The sequence below is a fragment of the Acyrthosiphon pisum genome, chromosome X (assembly GCF_005508785.2).
Source record: "Acyrthosiphon pisum isolate AL4f chromosome X, pea_aphid_22Mar2018_4r6ur, whole genome shotgun sequence".
In the NCBI taxonomy this organism is placed as follows: domain Eukaryota; kingdom Metazoa; phylum Arthropoda; class Insecta; order Hemiptera; family Aphididae; genus Acyrthosiphon; species Acyrthosiphon pisum.
In genome coordinates this window covers 19,725,688-19,743,870 of record NC_042493.1, presented here as the reverse complement: position 1 = coordinate 19,743,870, position 18,183 = coordinate 19,725,688, and the positions used below count along the sequence as shown (strand labels likewise).

General features: G+C 40.3%; 1 protein-coding gene across 1 annotated transcript; it reads right to left on the bottom strand.

The window, feature by feature from the left end:
• Positions 1 to 792: 792 nt before the first annotated feature.
• On the bottom strand, positions 793 to 2,104 carry LOC107882843. The gene is made up of 3 exons (XM_016801837.1): positions 1,954 to 2,104; positions 1,766 to 1,891; positions 793 to 896 (listed from the first exon to the last, which is right to left on the bottom strand). The coding sequence occupies exons 1-3, from the start codon at positions 2,102 to 2,104 to the stop codon at positions 793 to 795; spliced, it is 381 nt and encodes a 126-aa protein (XP_016657326.1).
• Between the last annotated feature and the right edge of the window lie 16,079 nt (positions 2,105 to 18,183).

Below are 18,183 nucleotides of genomic sequence, written 5' to 3'. Positions count from 1 at the left end.
ATCAAAAGGAGGATCCCCCCCAACACTTTTTTTACTGCTAACATTGGGGTTACTGCAAAAACTGCTGTTTTGGGTGGGGTTGAGTTACTGTATGTCTGTATGAGGTTTGAAGATTTTGCTAAAAACGTATATTTCCCCCCCCCCCTCACCAACAAACACACCACTGAGCTCTGTAATTTGTATTTTTGCGCGTTATGTGCGTATGCGTGGTACCGTAAAACATAATTTATAAAGTAGATAAAGATAAGTATTATTATTTTTTATATTATGATAATCAGTTGTGTGTATTAGTATAATATGTCTGACGCAAATCATAGTTATCACTTATATCACTATAATTATAAATTATTATAATAGGGCAATAGGTATTATTCAATACTAAAATAAGAGGCAGATTACTGAGTTATAAATTTTTTTTTGGAGTGTTGTAGATATATAATCAAAAAAATGCTTAAAGTTAACATGGAAAAATAATTTGAGTGTTAGCAATTAGTATTTGGCCTTTTTTCATTTGTATTTGTTTAGTAATAGCCAATAGGTATATCAAATCCAGAAGGCTGGAAATGCAAATTTTAAAAATTGTTACTACCTACATATAAAATAATAAAAAAACATTAATATATTATTATGCAAATAATATTATAAATGGAATAAAATAAAAATGATACTATATTGTTTCTAAAATAATAATATGATTGCAATGAAATATAAATAATATTATAATATTTACAAGGAAATATTATTTTCATAGCGGTATTGTAATATTATAGTAATAATATCATTACTATTTTGCTACCTGGGTGCATTATTAACATTTAAGTTGACGGTATGAGCAAAACATGGAATATATTTCTCGGTGCCAAATATATCACTAGCTGCTTTCTTCATGTTTGCAGCTATACTTAAACATATAATAGGTGTATAAGATAAATATTGTAACGGATAGTAACCGTTTACTCACAACACATAAATATCATTATATATGAATAGTTAAATTCGGCATAAGCGATTAGGTAAACGACCTCCTTAAACAATTTGGCAATAGTCAAATTGCAAATATGCAATTACAATAAAAGGTTAAAGGGTTAGTAATCATGTAGTCAAAATAACCGAGTGATTTATCACGAGCCATATTAAAACACAAATCACGTATCAGTTGTCAGGATATGGGGATTGCCAAAAGCCACGAGTAGATATATGTATATATACGCAACTATATAGACCAGGATGTGTTAACTGATAAATAATTAGCAATTCGCAGAAGAGATGACTTTCTGCACAACAACACAGATAATAAATTAGCTGTCAGCACATTATAGCGAATACTCAGATTAGATAGGAATATTGCAAGTGCGTAGGTTGAGTCGATGGTCACACGGACCACATCCGGTAGAGACAAGATAGCGTATCGATAGGCAGGGGGAGCAGGGACCCGAATATAAAAGGGAGCCTGAAATAGCCTGTATTCAGACGTGTCTACTCCAGAGCACAACAAGCACCTCCACGTCACTCTGTGTAGTATCTGGTCATTTGGACTTAGACAAAATTAATGAAGAACATTTAAATAAACTACAAAGTATCTTTTCATCTGTCTACATTTATTTATAAACTACCCTGTCAACATCTTCATCATCAACACAAGTGGTCTTGCTTCCTGCAAAATCATAATATACTCGTAGTTAACGGCTATCAGAATATCACTCTGACCAGCCCCAACGACGAGAATATTACAATATAAATTAATTCTAAGTTCAATTTTAGGTACCATTGTCGGTTACGATCGCAATTATTTGGTTGTGATTAATTTCCCATTGAGACAAAACAGTTTTAAATGATTCACCAATGTGTTCAGATGTGTGGGACTTGCTTAATTCATGAACACCTATTGTACCTAAAATTCAACACTAATAATAGTTAAAAATATTAAATATTATTATTCGTATAAAATATTACCAGATTTAAATTTAGTGCCTTCCAAATAGTGTATGGTTAGGCCAATATAGCTTTTCATTTGAATATCCGTCCAAATATCAGATGTAAGAGATATATTATCAATATCTTTTAACTTGTCTTTGAACATTTTAGATAAATAATCAAACTTCATATCTAACTTATTTTTAATTGTATTCCTAGAAGGAACTTTATAAAGTAGACAAGCTATTAGCATAAAGTACAAGCATAAAGTGCTTAAATCCACTACCATCGACAGTGGAAAATGGTATATTGTCTTTACATATAAAATATAAAAGTGCATCGGTTATTTCCTCACTTTTAGTGTTTCCAACTATAAGTCATTAAATACAAATTTTTATGAGTACCTATTTTTATTACTGTAGTTTTTTAATTAATATGATTTACCTCTCATTGAAGATACAAAATTTAAACTGTCCTCTATTGAAGGTTGAAATGGTTTTTTAGCTGGAATTCCGGATATATCAGTACTATTATTTTCAGCAACACGACTTGCAGTAGCATTTTTTGATTCCTATTTAATATAAATGTAAAGAGTAATATTAAATGTAATATTATGTAAATGTTATATTATGTAAAGAGTAAAAATATATTTTATTTTCCATTAACTCTAATATATTATTGTAAATTAAATTTACTCACTCTAAATTGATCAATTTCATCAGTATTATTGTCAGAGGTCGAGGTATCTTTATCTTTACCAATAGCTAAGTATCCCGAAATTTCCGACAAACTAATAAGGCGAATAACATACAACAGGAAAGGTGAAACGTCAACAGTTACGGCAACCGAATTAACAAAAGACGAGGAATTCGAATTACAACCAGAAAATGAAAAGAATGGGTGTCCGTACATATCCATATTTATCTACGGTAAGCAATATGAATTGTTGGTAGATTCGGGCGCTGAAATAAGTGCAATATCTACTAAATACGAAGACAAGATTACATTAAACAACCAAGTAATACCGACGCTTCCACTTTCGGGAATGGTAATACACAACGCGACAGGGGATAAAGCGACAAGGGTCAACAGACAATTATTGATTCCAATGTCAATCAACAACAAAATAATACAAACACCATTTATAGCAGTACCGACACTAAACGAAGGAGGGATACTTGGGAACGACTTCTTGGAAACGTACAACGCCAAAATCGATTTCGGAAAAAAGACCATAACAGTTAAGATCAAACAAGTAGAAGTAGTAGTACCATTTGTCAATAAGACCAACGGAGCACCAATGCATCTAAAATCCATTCAAACTCAAGTACCCAGAGAGCCCATAAACACAAAGGAGATCAGCACCTACTGAGTCAGAACAAAATTACTTAGATAAAATTCTAAAACAATTCTCAAAAGTGTTTAGAAATGAATCAGGAAGAATAAATAACTACGAATGCAAAATCAAATTAAAAAACGACACAACGGTATGCATAAAGCCATACCCAATACCAGTCGCAAAACAAGATGCTGTAAATAAAGAGGTGGATAAAATGGTGGAAATGGAAATAATTGAACGATCTCGATCACCATACTCAATACCAATTGTTCCTGTTTTTAAAAAAAACGGAGAAGTTCGACTATGTTTGGATGCAAGGAAAATAAACGAACAAATAATAATGGATTGCGAACGACCATTAACAATCGAAGCAATACTATCCAAATTCAAAAACGTAAGATACATCAGCACATTGGACCTACGATCCGGGTATTGGCAGGTGCCACTTGATGAAGAAAGCAAAGCTCCATGTTCATTCCTAATCAATGGAAGAAACTATTCATACACAAGACTCCCGTTTGGACTTTGTATAAGCGGAGCCGAATTTCAAAAAGCAATGGACAAGGTACTTGGTAACCTGACTGAAGAATTTGTGACAATCTATGTCGACGACATATTAATAACGTCCCCGACTTTGGAAAAACACTATAACCACATACAACAAGTACTAACGAAATTCTTGTTACATAACGTAACAGTGAACATCGAAAAGTGCCAATTTTTTAGACATGAAGCTACATTATTTCCAATAAAGGAATTAAAATAGACGAGAACAAAATCAGAACGGTACAAGATTTCAGAGCCCCTAGGAACAAAAAGGAACTTCAAAGCTTCCTGGGATTCTTGAACTTCTACCGTAGATTCATCAACAAGTTTGCGCACTTTATACAGCCACTTATTGAGTTAGTGAAAAAAGATAAAAAATGGTAATGGGATAAACACCACCAATCAACTTTTGAAGAGGCAAAAAGGGTATTTTTACGCGAAGTAACAATCGCGTTTCCTGACTTTTCCAAACCGTTCTACTTAAACAACGACGCATCAACTGTCGCAATCGGCGGAGAACTATTCCAGCTCAACAATGGCGAACGGCTAACACTGGGCTACGCAAGCAGGACGCTAAAGCCAGCGGAAACTCGATATACAACAACCGAACAAGAGGCATTAGCTATTGTGTACTGCTGTGCAAAATTTAGGCAATATATAATTGGTCACAAAACAATTGCGCAAACCGACCACCAGGCACTAACATTCATAAGGACATGCAAGTTAACCAGTGGACGACTAACCAGATGGTCATTGGCACTCCAGGAATACAATTTAGATATTGAGTACATTCCCGGAAAATTAAACACATTGACACATTGACACATTGACAAGATACCCAAGGATAAGGGATGATAATGAAGAAAAAAGAATATCAATCAATGCTATAAAGGATTTGTCATACAGCAAAGACTTATGCAACAAATTAAAAAAAAATCAGCGAACCACAGAAAGCGGACCAATATACAGAAAAACTAAGAAAAAAAAATACAATATTCACCACAATAAAGAACGGAGTAGTTTTTTCCAGAAACAAGGGAACGGATCAATGGAAAGTAATTATTCCTGAACAACTACAAAGTCAAATAATACAAGAAACACACAATACAATGGGTCACCCAGGACGATTCAAGACTTACCACGTGATTAATAACACATGCATGTTCAAAAACATGAGTAAAAAGGTAGCAAACATCATAAAAACATGCGACGAATGCCAAAAGAACAAACCAATCAACTTCAAAGCTACAGGAAACATTATGGCACACAAACCAACGAAGGTACTAGAAAAAATATCCGTTGAACCTGATGGGTCCACTACCAACCGGAAGAGGCGGAGTACATTACATACTAGCAATATTAGATACGTTCTCAAAGTATATACGATTATATGCATTAAAAAGAGCCACAACCAAAGCAATACTAAACAAGATCGAATTAGACTACATCAAAACCATTGGCAAACCTGAATCGATACTAACTGATAATGGAACTCAATTCGCTAACAAAAAATGGCGTGAAAAAATGAGCGAATTAGGAATAAAAGTTGCATTTTCGACAATATACCACCCACAATCAAATCCGGTCGAAAGGTATAACAGAGAAATCGGCAGAATACTACGTACATACTGTAACAACTAGCATACTGCATGGCCAAATATGTTGGGAAAGGTGGAGGAATGGATGAACAAAATGAAATCCGAAATAACGGATAAAACTCCATACGAGGTCATGTTTAAAAAGAAACCAAGCAACCAAATACACAAGCTAATACTATTTCCCGACCAACCAGAAACAGATACTGACATTATTTGCTTAGTCGCAGAGAGAATAAAGACCAGAGAGAAGGGAAAAGAGAAAGATAAACGCCAAAGGTCACATATACGAAGTCGGACAACAAGTGTTAATTAAAAATCACCAGCTGTCAAATGCGGAACATAGGGAAATAAAAAAACTATTCAACCTGTTTAACGGACCATATGAAATAATTAAAGTGATTAGCCAAAACACCTTGGTGATACAGGATCCGACAACAAAAAGAGAGCAATTGACAAATGTGGCCGAAATTCGACCATATTACCACTCAAACAACTATCAATAAGAAAAATGACTCGCGATTGGTCGATCGGATAGGCCAATCAAAACACACAACGGGATTAAGAATAAAGTATATAAGGACCGACACTTTACACGAGCAAACATCAGTTGTATTTAAACCGTAACAATGAAAACCAACGGCCGTATACAAAGCAGCTCAAACACGCACACGTTTATTCCAAACATTTTGAAAATTTGTGCTAGATGGTTCCCACCCCGGCACAAATCTGGGGGGGGGGGGGGTAATGTTACGGAATAAACGAAATATAAAAGAGCTTTTATCAAAGCCAACAACGATATAACAAAATGACAGGTTAAAACAGAACCGCACCAAGTAAATGCAAACGGCAATACGATGGTGTGGTGTTCATCTGTCATAACCAAATGCGCGGACCAATCAGCGACTGACTAAGTTATCAAAAAGGGTATATATACTGGACGGTTTCGATAACTTAGTCAGACTTCGCTCTTTTTCACGCGGCCGCCCCACCAACTTGTGATGTCGGACACCATACATGAGACGAACCTCTGAAATCGGGTTAGTGGGCTGTTCGCACACATTGTTAGTCGACTTAGGTACATCCACCAGGCTTCTGAGATATGTGACGGATTGACAACAGCAAATTTATCTAACCACGGGTTGGCATAATAGATACTCCTGATTGTGCGTGCTGGATATCCGTCTATCTTTTCCTTGTGGTACCGGTACTTCAAAAACTCACCGATGGACGTGCTTGATGATTTGTCATTATTTATGATGAGTCCGAGTTCTTCAGCCAGTTGCACACACTTGATCTTGTCGATCGAATAGGCTGGCATGATGAAAATGTCGTCACCCTGGACAGCGTACCTCGCTTCCATGTCTAACTTCTTTTTAAAGTACTCGCAATATAGAGCACTGACCATACTTTCCCACAAAGAGGTGAGTCGCCACCAGCTCAACAGACACTTTCGCCACTTTAGATCCACGTCAAAACATCTGACATGTAAGTTGTCAAACATTCGCACTTCATCTCTAATCAAAGGCAACAAATCTGCTATGTCAGGCCGGGCCACCATCCTTGCGAGGCACGCTCGTTCTAACTTGTCATAAAAGCCGTATAAGAACCAGTCTGGGACATTGTAATCAAATTTGCTTGAGTCGATACATACGTACTGGTCCTGGGTGGTAGCGGCCAGTTCACTCAACAGCTTGTCATCTGTCAAGGTCGATCGTAAGAACTTCGGTTTTCCAAAGCGGTACCATATGTATGACTGCCGCAAATATGAACTCATGGGTGTTGTTATCACCAATCTGGTCTTGCTTTCTTCCTTTAAAGCCACGGAGCACACTTGGTTTTCTGCCATTGCCTCCTTGTACACGTCCTTCCCTTCGGATAGATGCCCACGCCCACTTCGATCTTATTTCATCATGGCCTTGCGTGTTGGCAATACTTTTGGCTGGGGCACCTCCGGACGTACCCCACTTCATGGGATCAGTGACAAACTCGTCAAAAGACAATCTGTCCGATGTCGAATGATCAACCCAGTCAATCCACTCTGTCATCTTCTCTTCCATAAATGTTCGGGCTTGATGGTCTGCCCCTAGCGTCGTTTCTCCTTGCACCCACTCAGTGCAGTTCGCTATCAAGTCCTCTTCTTCCAAACCGCGTGGACCGCCCACGTTGCTTAATCCATGCAACAAACTCCCTATACTTGATGTACTTTCTTCATTTGACCACAAAAAGCTCAGTTTATTCAACAACGCAAGTGATTGGCGTACAAAGTCATGCTTGTACTCATCAGGGACGTGGATTCGCAAAGCGTAGATGTTGGTGACTATTAGATTCATCACGTTTGAACACACTTGCCTGATGGACTCATCAGCAATTTGGTTTATCCAGTGGTAGTGGAAGTTTAATGGTAAGTTGAATGGATCAAACAGCGTCTCATTCTTGTCTTGTTTTTTGAGTAATAGATAGGAGGGACTACACCGAGATCGTCTTAGCTTAATGAGAGTTGCTTCCTTGTAATTCTTTTTTAATACACTAGATGGATCATTCTCTGCGGTGGCCCCAAGATCTTGAATTGCCTCTACTACTCCTTTCAGTCCTGATAACCGAGTGACGGAACGCATTGCGCTCAGTCTCACCAGGTAATTGACATTAATATTTCTCGTAAAGTCCAAGGTGTTAAATGGAAACCCGTAAGGGCTAAGATATTCGCGTGATGTTAATACGAGAGTATCCGAGAAAATATTATATGTCAGGACTCTTTCATACTTTAGGCGGGCCACCCGGGCGAAACAAATCTAACCCGGACACATCGTATACTTTGTTTAGCGTCCAGTTCAGCGCTGGATCGGCCAAAGATAGGAGAGCGGTCTTTATTATTCCCGGAACGTTGCCGACAACTAGTTCAGGGATGGCAGCCTTACCAGCCCGAATAAGGTGATCCTTGATGGGATCGGGGTATCGCAGCGGGTTTTGGCAACGCATCCACTCAGTCTGTCTGTTCGGTGTGGATACACTGACAAAGTAGATAGGACCCTTCTCGTCCTTCTCTGTGTTATCTTGTACGTATGGTAACGTAAGTATGTTCACATGGGGAAGTAGTCCTCGGTCTGCTGGTACCCCAATGGGCGCGGCTTGTACCTGGATGAAGTGGTCCATAACGGAGTCACTGCCCCACGCAGCCCAGGTGTTGAAGTTGTAACCATTATCACCGTTCCCTAGGATTGTGTATCATGTTCGATGTACCTGTCGTCTGATGTCAGTATACTCAATGTAGCCCACATTGAGTTTTCGTTTATGGGGTACCCTTGGTGCCACCCATTGCCAATTCTTCCACCAATTGTCCACACTTCTTTCTCCTTCTGGTTAACTTTGTAAACCAGTCCCATCTTCTCTGGAACCGCTTCAACAAACCACCATGGTAGCGTCAGGCTAATCCAGTCGTTGTAATGGAGGTTGTTTACGCCGGAAACAATTCTTAGGTTGTGTATGAGTTGTCCCTCCATGTATGGTTCCCACTCTGATGCGTATGTCGATATAACCAAAGAGTTTGTGGCACGGGTCAGTATTTCGTGCTGGTGATACGGTACATTGGTGTCTACATCGTAGAGGCCATTGACCCCTGTTATGGACATCCCATAATATGTGAACATCCAGTTGGCGACTGCTCCTATTAAGGAAGCCGTCTCGGAGATGAACACCATTACTGAGGATGTGTTTTTGAAATTGTACTTGCCGATGCTCGCACAATGCCGGAATAGGTCGCGAGCAATGAGAAACCAGTTCACGTCATAACTTTCAGCCACTGTATATTCAGGGACACTTTCACTCCATCCAGCAGCCGTTGGGTAATTGGTTTTGTGGTCGTTGCCGTTGCCCAGGTACATGACAGATTTGTGCATCTGGCACAAAGGTGTCGACCGCCAACATGTGAGTGTTGACAACCTAGGGTTTATATCAGCCCACGCTGCTATGTCATTGTTCAAATCGTGATCCTGTCATATGCTCCTACAACCACTGGCAAACATGCTTGGGCCAAGAACTTAGCGCTCCATTCGGTGTTCGGCTGTCCTGTGGTCGTATTGATAAATCTGGATGTCATGTAAGCACTGTGATTCCACCATCCAGTTGTGGTGAAACTCAAGATGTACGGGAGCAACCAGTCTTTCCTGGTCCATGCGGATTTGACAGGGATGATGACTGTTGGGTCTGCCATGTCCGTCGTGCCGACAGTGTCACCAGTCAGCGACACAGTGTACTCTGTCATGGTGACGACAGTAATCACACTCACTCCATGCTCTAGTCCTGGCTTTATCGCTCCGCTGTCGTTCAATTGGTGTGCTGACCACATAGGTGTCAGTGGTCCTGTTCTACAGTTCAAAGCGATCTCAGAGATCGCGCGGTCTCTGATAGCGGCGTAGTCTCTCCCTTGGGCCATCGTCATCCACATCAGTAGGTATCGTACCAAAGGTGCCTCGTCGTAAAAGTCAGCCGATCGTTGTTGTGCCCGAGCCACTAATGCGACAAGCGATTGTTGGTCCGTCACATTTGTGATTTGGACGAAGCCGCGAGCCGTGGTCGAGTTGGCGAGGTCTTGGTTCAACAGTCCTACGATCTGTTTCCCAAGTGGTGTTGCGGTGGGAAGGTCGTAGCATCGAACATTATCTATTAACTATTATCTACGTCCACAAGTGGAGATGGGATCCAAACTTTGTAGTTGTCTACGGGTAACACACCATCTGCCGCCGATAAAGTGAAACCTATTAAGCGGAGCGCGGAGTAATACGTGCCTGGTGATCTGGCACTTATTTTGTTCATCGGCCCTTTCACGATTTCGGTTTTCACTGGGATGTTGTTGGTATTGGGCGATATGGCCATTGAGACGTCACGCGAGAAGAGTCGGAATAGGGTCTTCATACCTGATTCCTCTTCGGCTGGCGTGAACGTTGGTTCGCAAGCTATATTGTCGTGGTTAAGTCTTCCGGGTTTCTCTTGGTTTCTTCCATTTCGGTTCTCACTTTCGGTAGCCTTGACAGGGGCTGACCTAGTCGCTTCTCCTCCTCGTGGTACTTGAGCTCCTCCTGAATCCGTTCGGAGTTCTGGATTTTCTTTTGTCAAGTTTTCCATACCATGAGCAGACCAGTGCGGACACTAGTAATCATCATCAATCAGTCTAGTACAGTCCAGTCCAGTCCGCGAAAAGGCACACGAGGCAATCTAGATAACTCTCTACTTTGAACGAGCAACACGTGCAGACACCATTCTCAAGCCAATCCAGACCTACGTAAGTAGAAAACTCATTATATCCCCCCCTGCTCGACCATGAGGCAAGGCACCTAAGGGGTGCCACGGCTGGGTCACGCACCTGTTGCTAGGGTTACCAATCCGCGCGCATTCGTAGACCATGACTCACCGCGGTGGCGTCGGACGCAACAAACGTAACTCAAAACCACCTTATACCATCGAAAAGAAAGGTCGAACTCAGACCTTCTCACCACCACCATTGCCACCAAACCCACAAGTTAAAGACTTACCCACCACGGGGAAAAAACGCAAGGCAGGCCAATCCAGCTCCGTCTCACCTCCTAAAAATCCAACAACTTCGAAGAAGCTGGCCAAGTCAACCAACTATTCACCAATTTTGGACACGAATATTAACACAGCAACCACCGACAGCAACAACCGCTCTCGTTCCGCTTCTGCGGACAGATCCGAGCATGATTCAAATGATAACAGTGATACCTTGTCTACTTCCTCTGTTTCTTCGGACACCGACGTGACAAGCAAAATATCACTTAAAAATGACCCCAAATCCGACATTAAACGCTTGATCCGCATACCACCAATCTTGATTCAAACTACCCCTGACCATCCATGGCGGAAAATAGCAAAAACCCTGTACAAAACTCAAGGCCTCGATCAAGTGACCGCAAAAACTACATCGACCCCATTACAAATCCAAATAAACTGCCCTGAAGAATCCTCATTCAGACTCGTCCAACAATTCATGACAATCAACAAAATCAGCTTCCACAGTTTTGCACTACCCGTAGAACAATCCCTCAAGATTGTAATTAAAGGTGTTCCACTCGACGTTACCGACAAGGAACTCATTGAAGAACTTCTAGATGTTGGCTTCAAACCAAACTTTGTCCGAGCTTTTGTCAAAAATGACAAAAGACTTCCCATCCACATGGTTCCCCTAAAATGCACGGAAAATGTGAAAGAAATATTCGAAACCACTGAACTTTTCTACGTCCGAGTTAAAATAGAGCCATATAAATCAACGGGTCCCGCTCAATGTTTTTCATGCCAGAGATTTGGCCATTCATCACTTCAGTGCGGACACCCACCAAGATGCGTAAAGTGCGGAGCAAATCATCCAAACAAGGAATGCAAGAAACCAAAAGAAGATACTTCAACCTGCTGCACCTGTAAAGGAAAACACACCGCAAACTATAGGGGCTGCCCATATTACATAGATCTTTGCAAAGAAAAAATAGATCACTCCAGAGAGACAAGAAACAAATTTGTACAAAAATCCGTGATAACAACGTATTCAAAGCCTATACCACTACCCGCAACACACGAAACCACAAAAGCAACAGAAACCAAATCATACGCAAGTGTAACAAAACACCAAACAGAGTAACCCGAACCCACAATAAACGCACTAAAGCTCCTACTAATAATCAAAGACCTCCTTACAACAGCCCAAGAATGCGTGGATGTCGCATCAATAAATGCGGTCATCACTACAGTCCTGAAAATCATAAACGCCATTCCTACACTCCATGATGAATGATCTCAAAATACTATAATGGAATTGCAACGGTATCGGAAACCGAATATCAGAACTGACAACATTCATAAAAATGCACGACGTTAACATTATCCTGCTTGGAGAAACCCGCCTCGACCCCAAAACACCGCTCAAAATCCCAAATTTTCACAATTACCGCTCAGATCGACAACCACGGCCAAGAACCCCACCGAACGGCGGAACCGCAGTGCTCATCCGTCGTGGCATTGTACATCAACACGTGAATATCGAAACCGAGCTTGACTCGATCTCGATTAACATAAAACTCGCAAACAACATCGCCCAGGTAACTGCGGTATACAAAAGCCCGGGTGCTACACTCAAACCAACAGATTTGGACGCGCTGACTAACCACGATGGCCCTCTCATAATTGGCGGTGACCTTAATGCTAAACACACAGACTGGCGTAACCCCCAAAGTAACAAATCAGGCAAGACTCTTGCACAACATGCCGAGCGGGCAAACCGATACTTGGTCGTCCCCTCTGACTTTCCAACCCACTATCCTTACATCGCGGCCCATCGACCAGATATCCTCGATATTTTCTTACTAGACTTGCCAAACATGCACTACCTCCTCACCAATCACTGCGACCTATCGTCAGACCACAACCCCCAGATGCTAAACCTATCATCCCGACCTTCAATGTGCGGGCCACCATCAGCAAGGAAACGCATAAACTGAAGAAAGTTCGAAACCGAACTAACCCCCCAAATAAAGAATATTCGCATCACCACCATCGATGACATCAACAAAAACATCGACCAACTTACCAAAGCCATCCAATCAGAGTGCAAAAACTGTTCCTACAAACCGAGACAACTAGACCCCCGAAATCACTACCTGATGACATACTGCTTGAGATTGATATCAAGCGCTTAATACGGAGAAACTGGCAACGTACACGTGACCCTCGGCTGAAAACGCTGTACAATGCACAGACTTCCTTTGTCAAAGATATCCTCACTCGTCACAGGCAATCTGAATGGAATTCTTTCACTACAACTCTCAATTTCAAAAACAAATCTATATACAAACTGAATCGACGACTCCTCCATAAGCAACCTGCAAGTCAACCTCTCAAAGCACCTGATGGGACAAAAATATACGACACCAACTTAAAGGCAGAACTCTTCGCAGACACAATGTCAGCTCAGTTCCAAAACAATCCGGGCCCTTCATCACCTGAAGTCACAAACTCAATCCAAAGACTACGCTCCCTCGTAAATCCTCCGTCAGAAGACTATGTTACGCCGAAAGAAGTATCTGACATAAAAAAAAGACTCCCTTCAGCCAAAGCTCCAGGCGAGGATGGCATTACCAACAAGACAATGAAACACCTCCCAAAAATTGCAAATCCTTCTAGCGAACATTTTCACGTCATGCCTCAAACTCTCATACTTCCCTGATCAGTGGAAAAAAGCGCAAATTGTCATGATCCCAAAACCCATGAAGAACCACCAAATGCCAGACAGCCGTTTTTCTCATTCTACCTTTAACTCATTTTTATCTAAATTTAATAATATTAAAACAAACTCTTCTTCTATACCCTACCCTAAGTTTAATAATTTTAATTTTATGCCTAATATCGATCATTGTTTTAAAATTTACTACCAAAATGTACGTGGCCTTCGTAGTAAATTGTTTAATCTCCGTACTAATTTTATTTTATTATCTTATGATGCTTGTATTCTTACTGAGACTTGGCTTTCGGATGACATCTCTAATTCTGAATTATGTCTTGATGAGTATTTAATCTTTAGGTGTGACAGAAATTTACGCACAAGCAACTGTCGTCGAGGAGGAGGTTCATTAATTGCTGTCAAGAAAGAGCTAAGACCAAATTTAATTACGACTTCATTTGACACTTGTAAGCATGTTTTTGTTCGCCTCACTCTTGCCAGTGGTCTCTCTGTATTTTTAGCTGGAGTATATTTACCTCCTGGTACTAATTTGTCTGTGTATGAGAGTCATGCTGAAGCCTTAGACCGGGTATGGAGATCTTATAATTTTGATCTTGGTTTAGTATGTGGTGACTTCAAATGTTGAGTGGTCCAGCTGTGGTTCGGGTCTTGTCTACACAGGTAATATAACTGATAAGGTCCGTCTTGTTGGTGATCAGTTTAGTTTCATTCACTTCGTCCAGAAGAACCAAATTCTTAATAACTTTGGATCTCTTCTTGACCTAATTTTCTCTAGTAATGAATCCACCATAGTCCAGCAGGCTACAGATTTATTAGTTCCTTGTGACATTTACCACCCAGCATTGTCTATTTCCTGTCCCTTTCCTTCAGCCCCTCCAATGCTTGATGCTCAACACACATATTATGATTTTAAAAATGCTAGGATTATTCATAGACTTGAGAGCATTGATTGGTACAACGCCCTAGATTCAAGATCCGCAGACCTTTCTGCTGATTTTTTACAGAAATCACTGCTTGATTGTATTCGTGAATGCGTTCCATTACGAAACTTTCGAAACTCTACTTTTCCTATATGGGTCTCAAGTAAGCTTAAGAAACTTCTCGTTATGAAAAAACAAACGCATAAACAATATAAAATGTTAGGTGGTCATAATCGTTATTCAATCTTCTCTCAACTACGGGCACAATGTAAATTTGAATCGAAGAGTCTCTATAGTCACTATTTGCGTAACTTACAGAATCGTCTTTGTGTAGATCCTAAATCATTTTGGAAATTCGTTCGAAGTAAACGTGGTGTCTCTACAATAACAGATGAGGTTCATCTTGGGGAGTCTAAGGCCTCCAGTGACCAAGTTGCTTCCTTGTTTGCTTCTCATTTCTCATCTGTTTATGCTGACTCACGATTTACCTACAATGATTTATCCGATAAGTTGACAAACAACCAATTTTCACACCTACCCTCTGAATTATCTATATCGATTGATGAAGTTAATACAGCGCTTAACTCTCTTTCAAATATTTATAGTTCTGGTCCGGATGGCATTTCTGCTAACCTATTGTATCACTGCCGCGCCTCTCTCAGTTTACCGGTCACTTTAATTTTTAATAAATCACTTACAGAAGGTGTTTTCCCCTCTTTGTGGAAAATAAGTCGTGTTACGCCAATTTTCAAATCTGGGAATCCAGCTGATGTCGCTAACTATAGACCAATCTCCGGCCTTCCTCTCCTGGGTAAACTGTTTGAGTCTATAGTACTGAAACGAATCGAACGTTCTTTCTTAACCACCTTATCAATTGACCAACATGGGTTCTTTCCAGGTCGCTCGACTGCGACTAGTCATGTAGTTTTTGCTTCTTACCTTCACGCGGCGTTTGAATTAGGTAATCAAGTTGATGTGATATACACGGACTTTTCTAAAGCATTCGACTCCATAGACCACAATGCACTTCTTTATATCCTCGACAGACTTGGTGTTGGTGAGCCACTTTTATCATGATTTGGTTCTTACCTTAGTGACCGACGACAATTTGTCAACCTCTTCGGGCAGTCATCTGATCTCTTCCGTGCATCATCCGGTGTTCCACAAGGTAGCCATTTAGGTCCCTTATTATTTAATATTTTCATTAATACTATGTCCTCAGTTGTTTCCCCTTGTCGTTTCCTACTTTTTGCTGATGATTCTAAAATTTTTCACACGATTACCTCAAACAATGATTTCCTCACTCTCCAAAACACCCTTGATAAATTCACCAAATGGTGTAGTACGTTTAATTTATGACTATAAGTTATGACTTTCTATCGCTCTAAGGCAGTGATATCTTTTGACTATAGACTTGATGGTATATCTATTCAACGTGTTAGCCAGGTTAGGTTAGGTTATTTAGGTATTTTATTTGTACCTTCTCTTAATTTTAGCCCTCATATTGATTATATGACCAGCAAAGCCTTCGTGCTTTGGGATTCATAAGGCGTCACTCAACTAATTTTAGTTCTGCCAATTGCCTTCTAGCTCTTTACAATGCTTTAGTCCGTTCGGTCATTGAATATGGGTCTATTGTTTGGTCACCATACACCACAGTTGACAATTGTAGAATTGATCGTGTACAAAAGTTTTATGCGTTTCGCCGGTTATTGCCTCAATATTCCTCATCCACCACATGATTATGGGCCAGTAAGTCAAGTTCTGAGACTAGTTCCCCTTTCTGTAAGGCGTGATAATTTTGATATCACTTTTATTCAGCGTCTGATCGAAGGTTAAGTTGATGCCCCAAGACTACTTGGTGAACTTCACTTTCGTATTCCTAGTAATACTAGGCTTCAGTGTACTTTTTATATACCCACCAATAAATCAAACTTCTCCAGGAATGCCCCACTTATAAGGATAATGCATAATGCAAATAATCATATAGACTATTAAGCAATATTCGTACGAAGGCTCACATTTTTTTTCCACATAACTTACACCATGTTGTTTTTTAGTTTTACTTACTTACTAATTCTTTTTCTTCTCTCTAATATTAAGTTAGTATAAGTTACGCGTCTATATATATTGTATATGTTTTTTTTACTGTTATCTATGTACTTCTTGTCTGTAATGTTGTAAAAGCCGTCTGGCGTTGATTATAATAATAAATATAAAAAAAAAAAATCATAGGCCTATATCACTACTTAACACTATGTCAAAAATATTCGAAAGAATAATACTTCGTAAGCTTAACATCCATGTTAAAACTAGATATGAACAACACGCTTTCCGTACTGGCCACTCTACGACCACCCAGCTAATCACACTGACTGACGAACTGAACCAAAGGTCCCAGAAGGGGGAAAAAACTGTCGCTGTCTTCCTGGACGTGGCGAAAGCCTTCGACCGCGTGTGGCACCAGGGGCTCATCCACAAGTTAACACTCTCAAACGTCCCTCACTCACTTATAGTACTCATTGAATATTTTCTTAAAGGCCGTACTTTCAAAATCAGAATATCTGACCACCTATCCACATCACGTAATATAGAAGCGGGTGTCCCTCAGGGGTCATGTCTCTCACCGCTCCTATACTCAGTCTACGTAAACGATTTCCCGACTGTAGGACCAGTCACACTGGCTCTCTTTGCGGACGATACTCTACTATACACGAGCAACCAATACTACAAATATGCAGTATACAAGCTACAAAGACAATTGGACGTCACGAACGACTGGCTCACCATATGGAGAATTCAATTAAACGTATCCAAAACGGTAGCAGTGATATTTGGGCCTCGATCCCAAAAACACAACATGAAGTTAAAATTACAAAATCAATATCTTCAATGGAGCTATCACGCAAAATATCTTGGAATCACTTTCAACCACGACCTAAGCTTCGACAAACATATCCAAAATACCATTCGTAAGGCGCGCGGTGCCCGGGCCACACTATATCCCGTCCTAAACCGAAACAGTACTGTTCCACTGGCCAACAAATTGACAATTTATAAAATATACCTTAGGCCCATTATTTTATACGCAGCTCCTGTTTGGAGAAATAATATTCGCAAATCATCTTGGAAACAGATCGAGATCTTCCAATCCGTAGTACTACGTACCATGACCGGCGCCCACTACCTGGTCTCGAATCAAAACTTACAGAACTCGATGTCCATAGAAACCCTTCAAGACGAAGCACTTTATCTTTCAAAGAACCTTGCTCATGCAGTTTCAAGGAGTAAATATCCCCACTTATCATGCCTAGCCACATGAACAGACCAAAACATATCAATTAAATAACCTGATTTAGAGAGAAATGGCTCAGCCAGGTGCTCTTAATAGGCCAAAAGCCGTCCCATCAAAGCAAATTGCAAAATTGCAATAATATAACAAAGAAAATCCACGAACTACAGGCATTTATTCTACAACACAAAATCGACATTATACTACTAAGTGAAACTCATTTAACTCCAGTTAAAAACTAAAAATCACAAATTTCCACACATACAGAAACGACCTGCCACCCAAGCGCGGATCATCCGCTCACGGTGGAACTGCTATTTTAATCAACCGCCGTA

Excerpts from the sequence above, each read along its gene's own strand:
- LOC107882843 (XM_016801837.1), bottom strand. The coding sequence starts at position 2,104 with ATGAAGTTTGATTATTTATCTAAAATGTTCAAAGACAAGTTAAAAGAT. Across the intron at positions 1,892-1,953 it reads AGGCACTAAATTTAAATCTG|GTACAATAGGTGTTCATGAA; the intron begins GTAATATTTTAT and ends GTTGAATTTTAG. Across the intron at positions 897-1,765 it reads TGCGATCGTAACCGACAATG|CTGCAAACATGAAGAAAGCA; the intron begins GTACCTAAAATT and ends GTTTAAGTATAG.